Source organism: Bicyclus anynana, chromosome 5 (assembly GCF_947172395.1).
Source record: "Bicyclus anynana chromosome 5, ilBicAnyn1.1, whole genome shotgun sequence".
NCBI classification, from domain to species: Eukaryota; Metazoa; Arthropoda; class Insecta; order Lepidoptera; family Nymphalidae; genus Bicyclus; species Bicyclus anynana.
This window is the reverse complement of record NC_069087.1, coordinates 12,678,434-12,702,804: the sequence shown is the minus strand read 5'-3', so window position 1 is coordinate 12,702,804 and position 24,371 is coordinate 12,678,434. Positions and strand designations below refer to the sequence as shown.

The following is a 24,371-nucleotide window of genomic DNA, read 5'->3' as shown; positions in this document are numbered from 1 at the left end:
TAAGAATGTCAAATGTCAATTGTCAAACAATTATTGTTTTTTGTCGTCGACTTCAAGTTTTGTAAATTAAAAAAAGTACATGCTTAGTCTAAAAGTGAATTTATCGCAATAATTATTGTGCGTTTTCTAATAAACGGTAATATTTAGTGGTTAAGGTTAGTTTAGTTTTGTAGATTGCTTCGATGATGGTTTAGTGAATAAATAGTACTGTTTGTTTGTCGCTGGACGCCTTGATGCTTTATGCCCGGCATAATTGTACCAGTACCAGAATATGAGTACCTATACAAAATATTATTAGTCGTTAATGTGATTGCCTTACGAGTGTTCACTCGTAATTGACAGTAGTTGAGTGCACTTCTGTTAGAATATGTAAAACCAAATCTTTAACCTTGCACCGCAGGTAACAAATAAATGTTTTGTGAAACAGTACTGTTTTAAACAAGCCAAGTCCGTGTCGGATTCGCCCACCGAACGTTACGTACGATTTTGTAAGTTACTAGGAAAGACTATTTTGACTGATTTATTATTTAAATAATAATTAAATAACCAGGCCAGATATGTTTGTGGCACTCTAGCTATTAGCTACAAGTAGTAATTTTCTAATCTAGACACATCATTTTTCATAGGCCTTTTCTGCACTTGGCCATTAAAGCTTTGCTGTTGTATGTAGGTCCATTTGGTGCTGGTCCACATAGGATACACTCCAGCCAACACTAAACACATATTTGACATCATGTCATCTTCTTCTTCCTTCTGGGCCATTTCCACACTTGGCCATATGATTGGCCATTGTGCATGACGGACACAGATCCTTCTGTGTAGGTCCCCACTGGATTCACTCCCAGCCCAGGTTGCCGATAGTCTTATTGAGTGTCACTGAGGAACTTAGATAGGTTGCTTGTTGTTCTGTTACACATTACAACTGTGCATAATGTGTAGTGGTGGCCTGTTTTCATCAAAACAGGCTTTGCACAGAAGACTGTCAATGACATTAAAGTAATTAAAACAATTATTTTTTTCAGATCAATTTTGGACCTTGCCTTCTTGAATTAGTCGCCTAGCTTATTAAATAGTTGTAACAGCAATCAAATATTGTACTTTTAAATTTTATTATTGAGTCATGCCTGAAGAGTGCATGACAGAGCGTGATCTGTTGGTAGTAGTCAATGATTTGGAAGACTACACACTCAACATACAAAATTATAAAACTCTGCAAAACACATTAGATGCAGTGGATCAAATTACTGCACAATCAGCGGAAAAGTTGTTGTCACTATGTATTCGAGATGGGATCGAAGACTTGAAGTATGCAGCGCATACTATAAAAATTATTACAACACTAATTACAAAAACAAAGGTAAGTTTATTTTTGAAGAGTTTCAAAAACTATAGTAGGTTACAATGTAAATGAAAATGAATGTTGGACGCTGTAAGTGTATATTGTCCATTTAGGCATACAGGTGAAATCGAAAAAAAAATGTGTAAGAATCAAGATATTTTTTTTTTTGCAGAACGGACAATGCTCCTCATCACCTAATTTTGTACCTTCAGCAGCAGCATTAGTAAATTTACTTAAAACCTCCGCATTATGCACTACTGTTGAAGCATTGAAGACTCTTTGCTTTGAGACTCTTAATTCTTATCCTGATGAAACTCTTGTTGGTCTATGTGTAAACCATTCAGATGAAATATTAGAACTTCTTAAATTATACAATCAGCAATTGATACCACATGAAATCAGGGTTATGGTAAGTCAATTTATACATAATTATTTTGAATAGTGAATAATAATTGAATTATTTTGCTATTAAATGAAATTCCACAAAGCAACTTAAATAATAACTTGCTAAGCAAAACTACTTTTTAATAAAATGAAATGGATGAAGAATAAAATGTTGAAAATAAATAAATTTATAACTAATAAAACAATAACAAATTATAAAAAAATAATTATGTTATTGTGGATTATTTTGTTAAAAGTAATTGTTGCTTACAATTAATTACAATTTATTTTCAGCCCATAATTCTAATAGGAAAGCTCCTCAAAATACTACCCACAAATGAAAAAGCAACATTTGTACAACATGGAATTGATGTCTGGTTTACACAATTTATTCCAATTGTAGTTCAAATGACGACTGAAACAAAAAACATGGCAATATTGGAGAGCCTGGAATTGTTGACAGATGAACTTGTAAAATATGATTATCAAAAGAATGAACATTGGCTTAAAGTGTTTGAAAATATTTATACACCAATAAGGTATGGTGGGACAGACCATCTATTGCTCAAACATTTTTTATGAATTTAATAAGTATTTATTTATATGTTTTAAAATTTCGTTGTGTCGTGTGGCAGATTATTATTGTAGATATTTATAGACATCACATATTATGTGCTGGAGCTATGGAGTGTTGAATTTGAAAAAGAATAAGCTAGTTTATTTATGTTATTCTCATGAAATTGCTGTGGTTTATATTAAAATTTTAGTTCTTCATGGTTTATATAAATGTAATTTTTTTTATTTAATAATTTTCATAGTCCAAAACAACTATAGAACTTATTGTATGCATATTAATATTAATTGATATACATATTTTTAGGTATCCAGCCCTAATTAAAGACATCTTAGAAAAAGGCTGTGATTATTGGCATAGATTGTGGATAATTTTCATAAAATTGCTAAAAAATCAAATAACAATAAGCATTGCAACTGCTAGTCCTATCAATGTATTGCTGGGGTGTGTAGAGATGGCCTTCAAAATGGACATTGCGGAGAGGCGCAGAGCTTTCCTATGTTGGGATGCTTTAATAAATGTCTTCTCTAAGGAAACTAATGAGGCTATGCTCAAAAAAAGGTTAAAACTTCTGATGGTACCTCTCACAGCTAACAATGCGAGGGTAGAGGAAATAGTGCTGGCAAAATTTAACACTTGGTGGCATTTGATTAGGAGTTTTGAAAGTAAAATAGATAAATTCTTGGAAGTTATACTCATGCCCTTCCTAAATTTCTGTTTTGGAATGCCAGGGAATGTTTTCACACCAGGAAAGATTTCTGAAAAGGTTAAAATTCGATGTGTTGAAGCATTTATTAATATAGTCGGACACACAGAATGTGAAGGATGTGTTCCGTTGCCGAAATTGAATGTAACGGTTTTTAATACATCACTATTGGTAAATTATTGGAAAAAATGGATTAATTACCTCGGAAGTGCTACAAAAATTTGTGTAGAACAAAAATTAAGGCAACAGAATCAAATTTCTGATGTACAAATCAAGTGTGTTTGGAAATCATTCATATTGACGATAGGTGATTTACCAGAGAACAATGTAAGAAGAGATCTTTTTAATGAAACACTATTATTGTTGGATTGGATAACAAAGGTATTAATAGAAATTATTATACCTACTTATATTATTGAATTTCAAAAAAATATTAAAAAAAAAATATATGGCAAATATTCTTTTTTTTTTTTAAAAATATTGAAATGTTTATATTAATTAACTGGTTTGAAAAAATTAATTTTTTTAATAGTCCAAAACTACTATTTCTTTGTTAAAACTATGCAATAAATATAACTTAAACCTGTCCACAAAGTTACTGAAATCTCTGTCACAAATGCAGTTTGCAGGACATTTTTTTTTGCATCATTGCAAAGATAAAATGATATTCTCGATTTTTCCCCTATTGGTTGACAATATGTCTTTCTCGTTCACGAGATATCTCGTGATGCAAATACTGAAGAGCACACCAACTACTGTAAAATGAGACTGGTCCTAATTTGTATCTTATGTCTAAATTTCAGGACTATGATGGTCGATTTATAAGTGTGATTGTAAATTTGTTGACACCAACATTGTTTGAGAATAATGAGAAGATTCAATCACTGATGAAGTCGAAAGATGAACAAAACGCACCGGCATACAAAATTATCAATGTACTCAATAAGCTGGAGCTCAACAATGTGGAAGACAGGTTTGTATTGCCTTTCTACTACTAATACCTCTGGAAGTGTTAATGGCTCAACAGTAAGAGCGGTCAGACTTATCCCCCAGGGGTGGTGGTTCGATCCCTGCCCGGTTAGTACATTGTCCCACCCATTCCTAGCAGTCCTTCCTGATATTCTTTAAAAAAAAATAATTATATAAATATGTTTGTTTGTAAAGATGGATAATAAGGGCCAGTGCTCCAGATAAGTGTTTGATAGTTTAAACGTATGTTTTGTCACATTATTACTTTATCTGTATGTGTTTTTTTTATATTTTTAATTGATTTCTGAATATAATGACAACTATGATGAACAAAATCCGTCCGCTAGTATCACTATTAGAATATTTGCCATAGATTTTGAATATGACCAATATTCCTATTCCCCACCAACTAGTCGGGAAAGACTGCATTAGGAGAGGGTACGACAATAGTCCAATGGGTCAGGGATTGAACCACCACCCATTGGTGATGAATCTGACCGCTTTATCATTGATCTATATTAAGCCTCATACTGTAAGTGAGTGAACAAAAAGAAATTAATCAATAAAACTCTTGTTTCAGGCGTACAGTTATAAACAATTTAAAATTACTAACTAATTGGATGATGCAAGATTCCATTAAAACATCGACCAAAAAGATTGAGTGGTATGTGAAGACATTGCCGTCCCACAGCATGGTTCAGTGGACTGCCCTGGCCGAGTCGATCAGGTCCTGTGACAGATGGTGTCCAAACGTGCTTACCAAAGTGCTGCTCTGGCCATTGAAGCATATGAACAATTTTGTTACAGTAAGTCGCTAGTTATTAAAAAAATAATTAATAAAAAATACAACCGACTTCAAAAACATAAAACATACCGACTTAACTAATAAGCGAAAAATAACATCAAATTATGTTACATTATCATTATCATATTACCTACTGATCAGTTTGAAGGCGGTGCTAACCCGATGATGTATTAATTCAAGCCATGTATGAAAGTTAAAGCCTGTATGACCAAGGTTTGGTAGAAATATGTACTAAGTCACTAGGATTAAAAAAGCTTACCTCTGCAGCTTTGAAATGATCTTTAAATAGTTGTTCCTCATGGGTTTCATTTATAATATTGGATTTTGAGTAGAATTCAAAGATAAAAAAGTGTTTTATATTATAATTTCTTATTTTAGATAGAGGAAGCAACAGCTGCTTGGCACCAGCTACACAATCTAAGGCCAATGTTGGAACAATCATTTGACAATGAGGTTGTCAAATTAATGGGCCAGAGTGTGGATCAACAGTCATGTGTATTTATTTCGATTACTACAATCGCTATACTGCAACAAAAACTACAGAAGGAAGGTTTGTTTCATGATGTTAAAATGTATGAAATCAAAATCCAAATATTTTCCATTTTTTTTTTGTAAGAAAATGAACCTAATAAATTTTTTGACATAACCACATTGACAACTGGCCAATTTTGTTTTGACAGTTTTAGAATTATTGGTAAAGAAAATTATACCTAAAGGCCTTTAAATATAGTCCAATCTATACTAATATTATAAAGAGGTAAAGTTTGTAAGTTTGTCACATTTTTTAAATGGGGTAATCTTCGGAACTACTGGTCCGATTTTAAAAATTCTTTCACCAGTAGAATGCTACATTATCAGGGAGTGCTATAGGCAATATTTTATATTGGTATCATATATATTAGCCGAGTTATCACAGTTTTTGTCATACAGGTCGGACTGAAAATTCTCTTAAACAGACATATTCGCATGCGCTGCCTTAACTATTGTGTAAAATTGAAATTAATGTATGGAGACTTTATGTATCTTTAAAAGTTCTACAAAAAAGTCCGCGACACCATATATCTATCTTCTATATATTAGCAGATATAGTACCTTTTGTGTTTTAAAAATTATAAATTTTATATACTTAGGTTTGCGTCATTATTTATGCTACTTAACTTAAATCCTTATCAAAATAAATTATTTAATAATCACAAGGATATTATGGAGATAAGATTTGCCCTTTACAGTATGTTAATTAGTTAAATAGTTTCGGAGATAATACAAAATTTCTAAAAGACGCAGAAATTCCGCTATATGACGCCCGGCGCTTTCATTTACGTAGTTCCCGTTCCCGTGTGAATATGGGGATCAAACATAGCCTATGACACTCGCAAATAATGTAGCTTTCTTTTGGTAAAACAATTTTCCAAATCGGTCCAGTAGATCCAGAGATTACCTCCTACAACCACACGAACTTTACCTCTTTATATTATTAGCATAGAAGTCTCTATTTCTCTTGGTCATACCACCACTCTCGAAGGACTGGACCGATTTTGCTAAGGGTAGGGTACGGGTAGGGAATCGTAGGGGTGGTGTAGGAGTAGGGTAGGTTTAGGGCCGGGTTTAGGGTAGTGGTAGGGTAGGGGTAGAGGTAGGGTAGTGGTAGGGTAGAGGTACGGGTAGGATAAGGAAGTGGTAGGGTAGGGGTAGGAGAGGCGTGAGATAGGGGTAGGAAAGGGATAGGGTACGGGGAGGGTAAGAGTAGGATGGGGGAAGGGGTAGGATGGGGGTAGGGTGTAGGTAAGGTAGGGGTAGGGTAGGAGTAGGTTTGGGGTAGGGTAGGGGTAGGGTGGGGTAGGGTAGGGTAGGGGTAGTATTGACATCGAAATTTACGCGGACGAAGTCGCGGGCGTCCGCTAGTATTCAATAAAATCCCAAAATCAGAGTAAATTCAACCTTGAAGATTGAGTTTAAGGTTGAATTTGCAAATGTGACTACTTGAATGGAGTGCCAAGAAGTTGTGTTTGACACTAATTGAGTGGGGACGTTTTTGGTCGCAAAATATTAACCAATATTTTTTTCGTAGTTAGTCTTTATTATTATAGTGTAGTGCGGATTGCAGGTGTCATTTTAACGTAAATAGAGATTAAAAATATTTTGAATAAACTATGGTTTATGTCACTTGGTATTTGACTATACTCTGCGCCACGAAACAAGTCCCATAGTTGCGGTGCTAATGTCTAAATGGTGATCATTGTATTTGGTAATGGCTGCCTTATTGTCATTTGCCATGTCAATTTTAGTTCAGGTTTTAGCCGCGGGATTTCTTTCGTGGCGCGGAGTTTAGCACTTACTTTTATTGATGTTATTTAAAAATATAATATAAATGAGCAATATATGATTAGAAAGGCGTGCTGAAATCACTGCTAACAGTGAAATAAGCTAGAGATTACCCACGACCCGCTCATTGCAATCTTGGTGGCTTTAGCTGTTATCTACAGACCATTGTAAAACCAATGAGACATAGATGATAAATAACTAAATTTTTACATTTTATTAATAAATTTATTTTAATAAAAAAAAATCCAGATAAACTATAACTTTGTGTAACATAAATTCATTCATAGTTAATTTGTAATTTTTTTGTTATTTCTTTTGAATTTTTGACAATTTTTTTTTGTTGTTAAGTAATTTATCTTTTTTTATTGAATTTTTAAATGTAACAGTTTAGTAATATCTTCAATATTTTTTTGCTTATATAAAAGTTTCTGATTATGAGTTTTAAAACAGAAATTTATAAGGATATTGTACAATTTAATTACAATGTGGCAACTTGGGTAAGGCTTAATCACTGTGGTAGTAATGTGATGTATCTTTAGTAATATGATATTGCTCAAAACCTTACCATTTATATATATATCACTGTTGGTATGTCATTGTATAGTGTCTCATTATTTTTTAGATACTGATTTGTCTGAAGAGTTAACATTAATTATTTCGTCGACGGGTAATATGAATGGAAAACAAATGGAAGAAATAATTCCATCGCTTTCTAGTATTATAATTATGATTCTGAATAGATTGAAAAATAGTGAAAATATCAAGATAGCAGAACAAATAATATCTATTATTAACAACATAATGAAAGTATACAGTTTAATGATGAAGGAACAAACTGATAATGTAAGTAATTAATAATTTTGCATTTCATTACTGTAATTCAAACAATGCTTTTTTTTACTCTTTAGCCCTTGACTACAATCTCACCTAATGGTGAGTGATGATGCAATCTAATATGGAAGCGGGTTAACTTGTAAGGAGGAGGATGAAAATCCACACCCCTTTCGGTTTCTACACGACATCGTACGCTACGCTAAATTGCTTTACAGTACGTCTTTGTCGGTAAGGTGGTAACTAGCCACGGCCGAAGTCTTGTCCACTCCACTGCGCATACCACTGCAACACTGTGACATCTTTATATATTTATATTTTGAGCTTTTGCCGTCTAATTGCATTTGTTTACATGATTGGACTTAAATTTGGTATACCTCCTTGAGTATCTACGACAGCGCTATAATGGATTTTTCCAGTATAAAATGCAGCTTATGTTCTGCTCCAAGGTCCTATTTATCCCTATACCAATTTTCATCCGAATCAGTTCAGTAAAAAGGTAACAGTTTTTCGTTCGAATTTATAATATTAGCATGATTATAATATACTAATATTAGTAAAGATTATTGATATGACCAGTTTCCTTTTCCCCTACAATTAATTCTATAGACTGGATTGTCTACGAAAATAGTTTTACAACTGTGGATTGAACCCAAAGATTGTCGACATAAAATCTGGTTACCTATCCATTAGCTATTTTAGAGCTATCACAAAGAAGTCATATATGAATTACCATGCACATTTAACATTTTTATGTATGCTTAGGCTTTGTTTTTTTTACATTGTTTTAAAAAGTACATGCTTGAATAGAGGAAAAAGCAGATGTCTTTATTTTAAATATTACGGTTTTGCAATTAGAACTTGATATATATAATATAAATACAAGTAATAATAGTGGAAAAGGTGACATTCATTACCATTGACATAATTATTATATACTAAATAGCTGTGCATGTTTACCATTTACTAACCTAAGAAGGACTAGCAATAATGTAGTTGTTGATTTTTCCAAATAAATAATAAACATTGTTTATTGTTTCAGGTTAATCTCGTTAAAAATCTGGAAAATATTTTTAATTCATTACAAGCTACCTTGAGCTTAGAGGTCAACACAAAACTAAAATCACAACTAGTAGATCAGTTGAAAGAATGTGCACCATATTTCAAACATGAAAAAATGCTTAAGAAACATATTTTATCCATTTATAAATTATCATCAAATAAAGACATTCCGGATCATATTGCTAGAGAAGTTTTACAAGCATTTGATATTGTTGGCGAATCGAGTACTCCAAATCAAACCCAGAATCAAAAAGCAGAAATAGATAAATTTACAATTCCAAGTGGTAAAGTTGGAAAAGAAATAAAAAAAGAAGCAAGTATAATAAATACTGTAGTGGAAAACGGAGAAGAGTTTGTAGTTGTTAAATCAAACTGGAAATTCAATCCTAGAAAATTAACAGATAATCAGAAAGAAAAACTACAAAGAAAAAGAGAAGATATACCAGCGTTATATCAAGATCTGTCTCAGTCACAAGATCAGTTTAAATTAACAACTTGGAAAACAGATTCACAAGACACAAATACTACTTCAAGTAAATCGACAAATACGGTGGATAATGAGGATGTTTCTTTGATCCTTAAAAATATTCCTAATTCTGAGTTTATACCCAAAATAATAGAAAATGTCCTTGTCAAACCAGAATCAAATGTCATATTACAAAATAATGAAAAGCAGATAAACGCTAATAATGATAAACCTGAAAACAATAAGACAAAGAAAGTAAAAACTAATGTTAGAGATTCTAAATCTCCGCGGATGGCATTGAAAGATCGGGTTTTTCGTAATATGCGTAATTTGATGGAAAATTCCAATTTAAATCATGACTCCAATGTTATAATTTCCAATAGTACAGAAAACCTCCTAAAAACTCCTTTAAGTAACAAAGAAAGGCCGTGTACGAATGTCACAAATTCTGCACCTTCACAAATTAATTCAGATAGACCTTCACGAGTAAAAAGGAAGCCTAAAAAGTTCGATGACTTACAATTGATCTCTTTGGGAAAAAGACGGAATTCATTAATTACAGTCGATAATGGTGCTGACAGTAATGATAACGTGGATACTTTAAGTAAAGGTGAAAAAAATGAAGTAGAACAAGATCAAGATGTAAAACATCGTAAATTGATAGATAACTCCATTAAAAATTCTTCAGTTATTATTAACGGTATCGATTCTCCAAACCGCAATGAAAATAACAAATCAGAAGACAATACTAGTGACACCAGTGATTATGTTACTGCAAATCGAACGTTAATAATCAAAAAAGAACATGAACATGATTCAATTAAAGCAAATATATCAAATGTGCTGATAAATGAAAATAATAAACCAATAGACAACATTTCCAGACTTCATGATATAAATAATATTAACCCCACTCCAACGGAAACAATATCTATTGACGACAAAGATGAAGAGCCTTCAGTTCCACACAAAACCAATAATAATAAAAATGATTTGATAAGACCTAGTAACAAAAATAATGATATGTTTACACCTAACTCTGAAATAGGAGATGCTAATGAAAAAGAAAAAAGTGAACCTGATATTATACAAATATGCAAGGATGGTATAGAAGAACCGACCTGTTCTGGTGATAACAGTAACAATGTCGATAAATTGTCAAACAAGCAAGTACATTCAAATAAAAAAATATACAAATCCCGTATTGAGAGAGAATTGGCAATCGACATGGTTGAAGGGCATCCATTTTTGAAAGCTCAATCTGAAAAGCGGTCCACGAGAAAGTCTTTGGTAAACTCTCCCAGGAAGAAACGTTTATCATTTAATTCAGATAATGCTAAACCTAAAAGAAAAGTAAGCAGTAAATTAGAAAAAAAAGTAAAAGATAAAGATAAGGGAAATTCAGTGACAGATAGTCAAAACAAAGAGGACATTTCTGCATCACAAGATTTTATAGAAAGTTCTCAAGATTCAACTGTCACTACAATATCTGTTAAACCTTTCAAACCCCAAGAACAGTTGAAAAAGATGCCTATGGTCGTTGTACACGATGTCGAACTTTTAACGCTTACAGGGACGCAAGATTTTACAGATGTTCCAGTTGATATAGATATAACAAATATAGAAGGTAACAGTGATATTGAATTATCTTCTAATAAGACAAACTTGGCTAACCTTACTGAAGAAATGGATACACAACCTGTAAATTGTACTGACTTGAAAGAAACAATTGATTTAAATGAAGGTGCTGATATTCCGATTGTTGAAAATGCTGGACTTGTTTCCTTAGGAAAGGACACTCAAAATACGCCTGATGCCGATACACAGCCTGTTGATCCTGACACGTTTTTGAAAACGAATGTATCCTATTTGTTTGGTGCAGAAGAAAATGCACAAGTTGTTGATATTTCCAAAACAAGTGATATAAATGACAAAACTACAGCAACTATGGCCGTGAACAATGACGTTAATGTGTCACCAACAGCAACGGCTGAAGATTTAACTGAAACTTTATCTGCATCTGTGTTAATGGATGTCGAGAAGGAGGACTCTAGTTCTTCATGTAATAATGAACAACGAAAAAAGGACTTTTTCGATAACACATTACAAATATCGCCAATAAAATCAATGAGCCCCGTTCGAGAACATGAATCGCCGTCACGTGAAACCAGTAGCGATTATGTTTTGATAAAACTAACTTCACCAGTACAAAGCAATGGTGAACCGTTTGAAATTTGCGAATCCCCTGAAGTGTTCACGGAAGACAAACTGTCACCCGATAAGAGAGACTTATCACCGCCACGGGAAGAAGTTTCCATAAAGAATACAAGCCCTAGTTCAGCTTTGTCATTGAAAAGAAATAGACCCACAATGAGACCCGGTGGTAGAGCGGCACAAATGTTAGGCCTGTGTGTACCAGATAGATTACAAACGTTGATGACATCAGAGAAGCCCACAGAAGCTGAAGAATCTAAAAGGAGTCCTTCACTTAATACATCTGTGAAAAGAAACTTAAAAGCTCTATATCATAATAGTACTAGTGGAGAAAACAACGATAACATAAATGATACTGATGACAGCAATAATTTTCTCAAATTTGAAAGAAGTTTGCCTGCTACAGACTGCAGTCCTTCTGGACCTATTTTAAAAAGAAAATTAATGGACATCACAGATGAAGCCACTGCGTCACCGGCAAGTAAAGTAAGTAACAATTTATTTTTCTTAACCTTTATTATATTGTACTTATTTTGTGATTAAATTTCCTTACTCTGTTTTGTTATTTTAGAGAAAACGTGTGAGTTTCCACGATCCTCCCGTCTCCACAACTATTTGCGTGAAAAAGTATTTAGAACCTAACATAGTTCGGTCTCCACAAAATTCAGCCGCCAAACGATTAGAAAGGCAGGCGCGCGCACAAACAGCGATAAAATCAGTTAAAAGATTGGACAACGCTTTTAAATTGGAGTCCATATTAACGAAAGCTGTTGAAAGTTTCTCTGAGGCAAACGAAACCCAAATTATGACTGACGACACGGAAATGAGTTCTCTAGAGGATACGCCAGTCGTAGAAGTGATCAAACCCAGCGACTTGAATGATACGGAACCAATTTGCAAGGAACTTGTTGACTGTCAAGAGCAAATAAAATACATAGCAGCAGAGCTGTCATCACCTGCAATGAAAGACCTATTGGTAAAAGATTTTGAAGGTAAAGTGGAGACTATTGGGGACTTGGCGAAGATGACTGAGCTAGAGGTCAATCGGCTTTGCATTAAGGCACCCAAAGTTGAGGTCGCAAAGACCGCTTTGTTAAAATATTTATCAACGATTAGTGAGAATAAGGTTAGTGAGGAAATAACCCCTAACTCTGAAGTAGCTGTCAGTGAGTCGAATGACAATATTGAAAATAATTGCACAAAGACACAGGTATGTTATTGTTTTATAATTCATACATAAATTTATAAATGCAAAAATCTTTTTTGGCTTATAGCCTTCCTCAATAAATAGGCTATCTAACTCTGTTCGAATCTGACCAGTAGTTCCTGAGATTAGCGTGTTCAAGCAAACAATCAAACTCGTCAGCTTTATAACATTAGTATAGATTAAGTTTGTAACTTAACTTTATTTATTTTCAGGAGCCAGATGTAGTTGAATTATGTGATACATTATTGGAGAAGATAAGTAACGGAGACGACATACATAATATGTTGTCCATTCTAAAGGACAAAATGGTCAACACCTTGCAATATGATGATCTCATGTCATTCTGCATCAGTTTGCTATCCCAATTACATGACAAACATAGACTACTAAAATAGGTTTCTTTTGAACCGACTTCCAAAAAGGAGGAGGTTCTACGTTCGGCTGTATGTATGTTTTTTTTTTGTTTTGACTTTAAGTTTTAATATTTGACCATTAAATTGATTTTATGGTTGTATTTGTTTTTATGAAATTTACGAATGTATTGTGGGGTGTAAATGATTTTTATTATATTAATATTTGTGGTAGGCTTAGGATTCGCTACACGAGACGTCTCGTGACGAGAGATTGTTGAACAATTTGTTGAGCTTCGGAACGAGATAATGTACCACGCAATTTGCAGGACATTGTGCATATTTCCATACCATCAAAGCTAGCTACTCAATTTACAGCGTTACGACCGGTTGTATTATTAGCTGCTTTTGTGTGTGACTGTCGCGTCCCAGCATGACGTCCGGACGTATCTCCCAATTGATTTACAATTTAATGAAGCCTGGAATTGGTGCCAGTGACTAAATAGTTTCGGAGTAAAATGTTAGTTTGATTTGGACCTATAATTAAAGTCAAGGAGATAAGGAATATGCTGATACTATTGCAAATGATAACAATGTTTACGTATCTTCCATACGGTCAGCTTTTCATGACTATTTAGTTTTCGAGACGAAAATATTTGACCTCGATTCGACGCATTTTTAAATTCAGTTATCAACGAATGCGTATTGGTTGTATCGACTAATTTTTTATCCGACTAGCAAAAAAAGGAAGTAGGATTTAGCCGTCCGTGTAAGTTTGTGTTTGCGTATATTCCACATAGTCAAGTATTGTCGATTTTGATGGGTCAATCTGAATATTCTATTCCACCATAGCATAACAATTATGTCGAATTTTGATGTGTCAATCTAGAGCTAACTAGTAATTTTGTTTTCTTTTATATTCTCTGTCTAACTGAACAAATATACTCTCTGTATACTGTTACACAGAAATATGGAAATGAGGCTAATATATTGATTTATGAACGTCATTACTAAAATATAATCATAATACTATCTTGTTTTAGTTTATTATAGTATGTCTCGCTTGCTAGGCTTTCCCAAGGATGCAAGTGAGCCCTAAGCATTTTAAATTTGTCTACATACTTATATTTTGTATGAATTTGTCTGTTGCGGTGACCCGCTATTGGACTCGAGCTGGAGTGATCTGATCTACCTCATTTTATAAATGCTGAAAGGGTGTAAGCTCATGTTCTTACCATAAATAGGCAAGTGTGGAGTTTGAGTCTTGGTGAATTTGGGAAGTATAGTCGAATGCAATCTTTATGACTTTTCCGAAATAAGGTGCGGTGGCGTGCACGAGGTTTTTAACTATGTTATGCACTATAAATAAAAATTTGAAAATTCCTTGTCCAACTAAATCTGTGGTCCTACGTAGATTTATATTGAGTCTTTAGGGTAGGCAGTGCATTTTTGCATCTATGAAGTGCGCGCCACTGCCTACGCGCAGGTTGTACAAAAACTAAGACGCGTGAGGCGACTTCGAGTGGGCTTGGGATCGCGCGCGAGGTGTATACCTACCGCCGCGCTCCTGCGTAACCGGTTATGCCTAAAATCTTGTATTTCGCAGCTTAACGATGTTCGGAAATGTCACAAGGATTGTATCCGACTCAGGTTTCAAGGTTCTGATCCTGAGTAATTGTCTAAGTATAAAAGGAGGTGGTCCATAATTGTAAGGAGCCCAGGATTAGATCATTGTACCCTGGCAGAAATAATAGAAAATGAAATTTTTAACTATTTTCGATTACACAAATCTACGAATTTAATTTATTTATCTCCCAAGAAATGCAACACTAATATGGGTAACAATGGCGGATTGATGAGGTTTTCAACGCAATAGTCGTTTTGACGTTTGGTGTCAAATGTCATGTCATAGTTGCTTTAAGGGCGCCATCTTGATATAACTCGAAAATTTGGGTTTTAATTTTATTTAGAATTTCCCCAACAATTTCCCCGTATTTTTTAAATTTAATGATACGGGGTACAAGAGTGGACCTAAAATGGACCATCTCCTTTACTTTTTATATTTATGTTATGGTAGGAATACGGGCTGACCAACTTTCAGCTTTTACCAAATGAGAATGTTCTGGCTCTCGTAATATATCGTAGTCTGCAACACGTGTTTTATGATTGCTATAGTCTTTAATATTGTAGGGTAGTAACGAAAAAAAATGCAAACCAAACGGCAGCCAAGGATATTTTTTCACCACTGTTGATGGCTCGTTTGTTTGAAATTTAAAACCAGGTACAACTGATATTTATTGTGTCATTTATATATTGTCATGTCGTTTACGGATGATGCAAATTAAAACGCAATAAATGTTATCAAAACTAATTTTATTTTTATATAAAACAATTCAAATATTTACAATATTCAGTCATGAGTTGCAATCGTGTCTGATCACGATATCATACATAACAATGGGGTTGTAATAACAACAAATGCAAGGCAATATCGTTACTGTATGAATGAGCTCTTTGTAAAATATAGTAAGGTAGTTATAGCTTATAGATATTAAGGTTGATTTTTTTTAAAGGATGATTTATGCTAGACCTTATTTTACATACTTTACATATATTTTGTATGAAATTCATATAATACCAGTCCAGAGAAATCTCAGAGTCCATAGAACGGTATCGGCCCGGTCTTGGCCCGCGTAACATGAACGCCCTTCTGTGCTACAGACGCTAGATGTAATACTTAGACTAATTAGATCAGGACCTGACTCGCTAAACAATATCCTTCTGTCAAAGTACAAGATCAATGATCTAACACGTTTATAAAAACGTTTTCTATGAAATTTATGTTCCATTGTTGTAATCGTCGTGTAAGAAATGATCAACACCTAGTTTACTAATAAATGTTTACTATTAGTAACGAGTTACGTTTCATTTGTATTTCTAAACTTACTTAGATTGTAATAAAAAAAAAATATCTAAAAATAATCGATTCTTTAGCCGAACAGCAAAACATCGATCAAGTAATCTAAATAATTCGGTGTAACCAGATTAAACGATGGGTTCGTTAAAATTTTATTAGTGTGTGTAAATTTATAGTTTGTGTGTGTGTAGTGTTGTTGTGTAAAGACACAAAGTTCTTATATTTTATATCGATGTGAGTTTAACTCGTCCTCTTCAAAAACCACATGCAATTTTGTTGGTGAATTTGGATGCGAAACAAGTCCATATCCAATTAGTCTAAGGTGTAAAATAGACTGCGCCACAAAAGAAGTTCCACGGCTAAAACCAGAACTAAAATTTACAGCGCCAAACACAAATGACAAAAAGGCTGTCATTACCAAAAGACAACTGGGCACGGCTCGTTCCAGCCACGTAGCATAAATCATTCTTTTCTCGAACGGTACATGGCATCGGCAATGTATCACAAATAATATAATTATATACAGCGATCTCTAAAATACAGGTAACGTTAAAGCTTCGTATATCAATGAAAACTTATAATTACGATTTATACTTGAAATACCCACAATATTTACATTTTTCTAAGGTACATTCCCTATATTGTTTTCTAAAAATAATTATCACACTACAGAAATGTTTCTATCGAGATATCAGTTGCCGCGGTTATCTGCGATCAATATTCGTTATTGTAACTATTTGTTAGCATATGCATATTATATGACAAAAAATTACATCTATATTCAAAAACATTGTGAGCTTTGAATTAATGTAATATAATATGCGAAATTGTTATACATTTTTCCAAAATCATGTAAAAATTGTATAAAAGTAACATATTCTGGGATATGAATCCCATTTCTTTGACGTTTATCTTGAAATAATGCATTTATTGCAATATTAAGTTAGTGTAAGTTTGATGACTGACATCATGTAATTTACACGTTATGTTTAGGAACTTAAGTTTAAATAAATTATTATGAAAAACATTGCTAAGTTTCATTATGTCTTGTTTGTAATATAAAATACCTATAATAATATTATACAAATATAGGCCTAGCGTTGAATTACCCTATTAAAACGAATATGAAGTTCGTTAAAATGAACGAACTTTAATGACGTTACTGTCCAGAAAACAATTTTTGAGCAATTGGCTAGGCATTTATAACTCAGAAAGAACAGCAAAGTTAATACATCATATAACAAGTTCTTAACTAAACAAACACACATTTATGTCACTTGTGAGAAAGGATAGTATATTAAGTGCAAGTTCACAACTTAGCGGCAGCACTAAGCGTTTGCGCGGTAAGCAGAAATTGCAAACATTTTTAACGCAATCTCAAACTAATGATGGCAATAAGAGCCCTTTGAAATAAACTGAAATTGGCGATTTTGAGATTAATCAATTTTTATTACCGATGACATTAAATAATATCAATAAAGTACAATTATAACATTTATATCGCATGGATATAAACATTTTTAATGTCAAATAAAAATGTTTAGATTAATATGATTTTGTTAGTTTAAAGGCACGGACTAATAGGTGGTCTGTGTCTGAAGGGTTGAACTTTTCTGCTGCTGTGTGATATTTGCGCTCTAATGAAAAAAAAAACGTCGCATATAGGCGTTAGTATGCCGCAAGCGTCATTATGCGTGAACAAGCATTTGGGCTATTTTATTCTTGCTTTTTTCCTTCCATGGTTGGCTCTGCTGAACCTGCCTCAATTCTACTTTAGATACTAGATATACATTTTACCAATATTTAATTTTTACTTAAATTTATCATTTGACACTTATGCACTCTTCATTTTTATCAACACAATCATTTTATGATTTGCAAACTAGCAACAGGTTGCAAAGCAATTTTAAAACTTCTTATCCTAAATTGACTTATTAAATTAACTGTCCACACGTTCTAATAACACTGAGAATACAGTTTTTATTCGTCCACAAGAGAAATTTTAATACTTTGGTCCACAATTGAGCACTTGGTTTAACGCCTGTAGCTAGTAGAGGTTGTACGGTCAATGTCAAGGAAATCGCATTTCTGCGACGTAGTCTAAATGTTCGAGATTTTGGTGCGAGTTTGTGCGTCTCGGTGCTCTTGCCCTGTGGATGTTGTGGTGCGAGTGCGTTCGCATTACTCTGTACGGACCATCTCGTTGTGGACCTGTGTCGCTTGTTCTCCGAGCCATAACAGGGTCCTCGACTCTGTGCCCTGGAGGGCTTCTGAGGTTTTCAAAACGCTCGCGGTGGTTACTTCCGCGTCTCTGCCTGTGCCAAACCCGATCGGTCTCCGGCCCATACAAATCTAACTCGCCGGACGGTTGGAATTGACTTGTACTCTGATTGTATTTCTTCCATCCATCCACATATTTCTTTCTCGTGTTTTCGTCACCGCTGATCTGACGTCTTTGTGACTGATTCGAGCTACTTTCACTGGTGTCTTCGCCTGATGTTCCTATGCCTAAATCTTTATCGTCCCCGTATATTTTGTAAACGCCATGCGGGCTTATATTCTTGCCATTGTAAATCTGATCATTAAGTACTAGTTGGGGATGGGGTAAACAGTACGGATTTGGAAATATCTTTTCGACTTTCGATATTTTTAAATCTTTCTCATGTCTGGTACAAGATCCTGGACCAAACAGAGATAGTAACACGGGCAAGAGGAAGAGGCCGTGCATTGCACCAAAGAAGATAACCATGAACACCATTTTAAAGAACACAGAGAAAATGTAGCTATCGGCCAGGAGCAACGCAACGACACCCAATATTGTGCTGAATGATCCTTGAACGATCGGTAATCCTAAAGAATACAGACATTCGCTGACTCTTTCTTTAGGGTGTTTCGCTTTAGATGCCATGTACGCGTAGCAGATGTGAGCTGTGAAGTCCACTGAGAAACCTATGCACATGATTAGGTTTATCATTGATATCGAGTCCAGATTGATATCCCAGAGGGCCATATAACCCACAACGCCGACTTCTATGGATATGATGCTAAAGGCTACCCATAAGGAGCACAGTATGTTGGGGATGAATATGAAGGATGTTATCATCATCATCAGTGCACCATAACAGAGATTCTGTATTGAAGTCGGCCTTACAAGCTCGAACTGTAAAAAAATAAAATTATGTAGATTTATTTTAACACTTTATTTGTACACAAAAAAACAGGGAAATAGACAATATAACAAACAAATTCGAGAGAAAAATAGAAGAAGGATACAACAGGTGGCCATTAAAAAAGTAGATTCCTTAAACAACTTGATATTATATTGCTTTAATAAGATTATTTATGCTATTTACCTGATCGAAGAATACGAAATACGGATGAAACACGGAAGCATTTAAAGGTGACTGGGCCACTACGTCTCTAAGAGCTTTAACCATTTCTTTCTCATGGTTAGTTCCGCTTATGTTGATCGCCTGTATTAGGAACCTTGAAGCTAGAATTTGGTTTCCGGCTTCGTTGAGCTTCACATCTAGTGAAAAAGGGTTAGCCGGAAACAGCCATAACTGAAAATTAATAATGAAAACTTTGGTAAGAATGATAACTTATGCAATATTGGAACTATTGTGAAATGAAAAAATTCACAGCTTTTACAGTAATTGTGTAGGCATTAGGTATAAGTACTTACTTCTTTAAGATTATGTATGAAATCTTCCTCCGTGTCGATTGATACGTTTAGGTAATCGTTATTTCTCTCGACATAATTAACAAATGTTCGCAACCATGACTCTGTGTACAATGAATTAGATATATACGACGTATTTTCTAATCTTTGCGTTAAGGTTTCCACTTCTTCTTGAATTTTGGGGTCTGAGTAGTTATAGTTGCCACTAATAACAACCTGAAAAATAGAGAAAGTTCATCAGAAATCTGGAGTATTTTATATCAAGCATCTATGGTATTTTACTGTCTCTTCGCAATGTCGTCGAACACGGTTGTTATCGCGTTCAGTTTATCAGCTGATTATTATCGTTACTTTAACTTGGAAAGTTAATTTAATTTATGTTCTAAATGTCGTTATCGGATTTTAAGGAAGTCAAACGTTAAAAGCTGCACCTACGCTAATAAAGAACGTATTTTGTGAGACTAATGATGTCCGCATTAGTATGTAAGGCAAGCATAAATTTTACCTGTATTCTGTACGGAAATTCTCTATAATATAGATCTTCACGATCAAAGAACACGACAGAATACGAATCTACTTTCGATAGTTTCCTCCTCTCTAAGCCCTCTTGTAAGTTAGTGACTCCGTATCCTGCGCCAGCCAAGTACGCCAAAAATACTAGGATAACTAGAGCCTTGATCAAACTGTTGTTGAGACAATCCGCCATTGTTGTCCTAAAGAATCCCATGATGCAGTGTTCTTTGTTGTCTATTGGGTTGTCTGGGTCTACGTGGTCAATGCCGCCGCTGCAGAAAATTCTGTATATCCAAGACTTTTCTTCTGAAACAAATATACATTTCTATGTTAGATTTCCGTATGTACCTAAATATTATTGAATTTGTGTGGGCAACCGTAACTTACACGTTGCGTCAAATCATAAAATGGTGTATATTTATGTGGGTATATAATTATTATGATGATGAGTCACGGTCATTTGATTTAATCCTATGTAAGTACTTACCTAGCTCATCAAAAATAGTCTTTGGGAGAAATATAAAATGTTTCTTACCCTTTCTGGCTCTTGATTCTGGCAACACTTTTAACATTGTGATAGTATGCCGATTCTGTTTCTCCCGATATCCTGATACAGCTACGCAGCCCGAGAAGAATGTGAGATGCCAAACAAAAGTAAAGCAGACAGCCAAACCTATAATTCAAATAAATAATGAGTATAATAAATATTAAGTGCAATACTTTGCAGACCTCAGACTAATTAGATAAAGACCTGCCTCGCTAGACATTATTTTTCTGTCAAAGTATATGATCAACGATCTTATGCGATTATAAACACTCTCTACATTATCGATGTTTCATAGTTTACAATCTTGTCCGTCGGTTAAAAACCTCCGTAAAAATACCTTTTTGTGTAGTTAAATGGTGTAAAAAACGAACAAAAACTGCTAGTTTAGTATAAGATATGTATGAAATCTAAGCTCGTTTTCCTTAGAAAATGGCAGAAAATTTTGTTCGTGAATTTGGGTGCTATACTAGTCCTTATGTATTTAGTCTGAGTTGCAGACTGACTTGAGATTTAAATGGTACTTAAATTGTTTTAAAGTAAGTATTATATTTATTTAAATTTACCAATAGATGGTGTTTTGCACCATCGTTAGGCAAATTGCTTTTCTTTGTTTCGCTTTTTAACGTAATTAGCTTGCTTGCATAAAAATGCGTACCTACCTACTCCAAACAGTTGTATTTGTTTAGGTCTTTTTCATTTTACATTAGTCATCATCTCGAAAATACGATGAGTAAACATTTAGTTTAAAAATACTAGCGGATGCCCGCGACTTCATCTGCGTTACCCTACCATACAGAGGATGAGTAGGGATTCAACCCTACCCCTATTCTACTCCTACCCTAAGACGGAAGCTTGAAAAATGGAGTAACTTCTCCCGTTTTCCCAACATTTCCCTTCACTGCTCTGCTCCTATTGATGCGTATGCGATAGCGTGATGAAAGTATACTATAACCTGCCCAGGAGTATGAAGAATAATAGTAGCAAGTTTCTTTAAAATCCGTCGAGTGGTTTTTGTTTCTATAACGAACAGACTGACAAAAATTTTACTGATTGAATTTTTGGCATCAGTATCGATCATTAATAATCTGTAACCTCTGATAGTTATTTTGGAAATATATTTCATGTACAGAATTAACCTCAACTCGTACAGATTTATTATAAGTATAGCATCTACGGATTGAATATACCTGAATACATGCAGAAAATCTGCACCGAAGGGAAAGGCGAGAAAATTCCGATGAAGAAGGATAGCATATCCGTCACGGACGTGATTGTAATGGACACGGCCGCCTCTGAGAGCATTATAGCCATCCGCTCTGGCACTGAAAGCTTTGGCGAGGTGCGTCTCCAAGCTGCTAGCATTACGAACGTGTCGTCGATCCCGATTCCTGAAAAAATATTCTTAAAATGTAGGAGTCTAAAAATTTATCGCTTAAACTTAGTCAACTATTTTTCTTTTGACTGCTGAAGTCGGTTATCATCTCAACATCTTTAATGGCCTGGCTATTACATGGCCAGTTTGCTCTCCGTATAGTAAAGGGTGTTTGGAGATGTCCACCGCGCTTTTCCAATGAGGGTTGTCGACTTAATTTTATATTGTTTGACTTTGTAAGGATTACTGATAGTTGTTAATGATAATTAACGGGACGGACCGTTGTGATCTCCGAGGCACTGTAGTTGACACCACCGACTTCCACACTACAAGAATTTTTTGGAAGAAATATAAGCTCAATATTTGAAGCCTGATCCCAGGGCCTTTAATCCAAGACCTTACGATCTAAAGCAATTCAACTAACTAGGCAGTTGCCTAAGATTAGGTACAGTAATTTTTTTCAGCTATAATTAGTCCAAGAATTAATTTTACTTTTAGACTGCTTTATTTAGCACAATTCTAAATAGAAATCAAATAAACTTTTAATAGACTGGCCCTACCAAATTACTTACTCGTTTAGTGTCAAATACGTACCAATCATTAAGAACGGCGCGGCAAGATTGATCCCGATGAAAGATATGCCTATATAAATAGCACAGCCAAAAGCAGCCGCTGTCGCCATCACAGCCGATATATTCCCCAATAACCCTAACCATGGTTTCGATCTGACCCAGTCACCCATCATACAGGTAACTATAGAGAAAATCCCCATCAAGATGAACGTGGAACTGAAGAATGGTATCACGGTCTTGGTGTTCTTTTCGAGCTCGTGGTCGAGTGTCCGAGATGCGAACCGCGCTATTGATATATGCTTGAAACGTCCCGTGTCTTCTGCTATACCCACAGCGTCTAGAAATGCATCTTCCCATGCTGCACCTCTGAAAATAGAAACGATTTTTTCATTTCTCTTGCTCAAAAAGTCAAAGTAAAAAATATATAAGTATTAAGCTTTAGGATATAAAGTATTATTTTGTCTGTCATCATACATCATAGTCGGATGAAATCTATTTAACGTTACGGAACATCGTGCGTTAAGCTGCGTAGATTTTAGATATAAATTCGTACTACCTGTATTATATTGTTGCTGATCACATGCAATGAAACAGTAGATATTGAAATGCAGTTGAAATTATCTTTACACTTCGTAAGGTTATGAGTATGACATCATTTAAGTAGGTAACATTCTCAAGTACTTACTAAAACTTTAAATATAACTTTAGAACACAAAGTGTAACCCATTAGCGCAACCAAACAAAAAGATACCAGAGCAATTATAAAACTCATTAGGATTTCAACGGAGAAGACAAAACAACGATTAAGAAATCATGGCCTACAAATCATTCACTATCATCAGTGTTGGACCTTTCTATTCGTATTCTTGTCGATTATTACAGCGTGATTTGTATTCTAAAACGTTTCCCAAACCGTGTCAAGATCGGTGCCTATTATCTAAGATATAGAGTCACTTGTTTACTAAGTGTTGTCGCTATTCAAATTGAAAACAACTCATAAAAATCCGAATGTAAAAAGAATGGTCGTAATCGTTGACAATAACTCTGAAGTAACGTACTTAAAATGTCTGAAAGCATAATCTCGCTACAGGTTTCAATTGTAGACTGTTGCGTGTAAATTGAGTTACTTGTGTAGGTAAGTACATAGGTCTTAGGTAGGTACATATATCTAGCGGGTGTTCTGTATATTTTGTAAAGACAAAAAATATATTGTCTCCATTATTCTATAGGTGCCTCGCCTAAGAACTTTTTCAAACATCACCTACATTTATAGCTTAATTGTTTAAGAGTTGTGATGGACTGGGCTTCGTTATGATATAAAAGCTGAAACTTTGTCAGCCTATGTTCATGCTGTAGGTTGTTCTTACCTGACTCTACGATAAGCGACTATAGGTAGAGTTTGGTTCATGAGCTGCGAATGTGCCTGGGGAACTTGGAGTTAGGACATGATTTCTAATATAATCTCGAAGAAAATACAGAAAAAAGCTTTAAACTTAGAAGATTGGTGCTTTGGAGCTTCGTATCTGCTACTTCCAAATA

The 24,371-nt window shown here is 34.4% G+C and overlaps 2 protein-coding genes across 5 annotated transcripts in view; one reads left to right on the top strand and one right to left on the bottom strand.

Moving 5' to 3' along the window:
- LOC112043739 (telomere-associated protein RIF1) lies at window positions 1-17,670 on the top strand. Of its 3 annotated transcripts, none has more exons than XM_024079286.2 (12): window positions 1-136; window positions 1,023-1,357; window positions 1,512-1,748; window positions 2,018-2,262; window positions 2,604-3,384; window positions 3,807-3,976; window positions 4,553-4,778; window positions 5,156-5,327; window positions 7,722-7,942; window positions 8,973-12,158; window positions 12,244-12,882; window positions 13,092-17,670. In XM_024079286.2, the coding sequence occupies exons 2-12, from the start codon at window positions 1,121-1,123 to the stop codon at window positions 13,272-13,274; spliced, it is 6,297 nt and encodes a 2,098-aa protein (XP_023935054.2). In that variant the 5' UTR covers window positions 1-136; window positions 1,023-1,120; the 3' UTR covers window positions 13,275-17,670. The 3 variants fall into 3 exon arrangements, with proteins under 3 accessions (XP_023935054.2, XP_023935053.2, XP_023935056.2); XM_024079285.2 differs by having other exon boundaries at window positions 2-155; XM_024079288.2 differs by lacking the exon at window positions 1-136 and adding an exon at window positions 224-488.
- LOC112043738 (patched domain-containing protein 3) overlaps window positions 15,586-24,371 on the bottom strand; it is a 56,747-nt gene continuing 47,961 nt past the window's right edge. Inside the window, exons 5-11 of one of the 2 annotated variants that reach the window (XM_024079283.2) lie at window positions 22,855-23,198; window positions 22,076-22,276; window positions 20,877-21,014; window positions 20,334-20,647; window positions 19,832-20,044; window positions 19,500-19,709; window positions 15,586-19,306 (exon numbers count right to left, since the gene is read on the bottom strand). In XM_024079283.2, the coding sequence (XP_023935051.2) occupies window positions 18,218-19,306; window positions 19,500-19,709; window positions 19,832-20,044; window positions 20,334-20,647; window positions 20,877-21,014; window positions 22,076-22,276; window positions 22,855-23,198 (2,509 nt within the window). In that variant the 3' untranslated portion in view covers window positions 15,586-18,217. The remainder of the gene's footprint in view (window positions 19,307-19,499; window positions 19,710-19,831; window positions 20,045-20,333; window positions 20,648-20,876; window positions 21,015-22,075; window positions 22,277-22,854; window positions 23,199-24,371) is intronic. The other variant, XM_024079284.2, reaches the window with a different exon arrangement.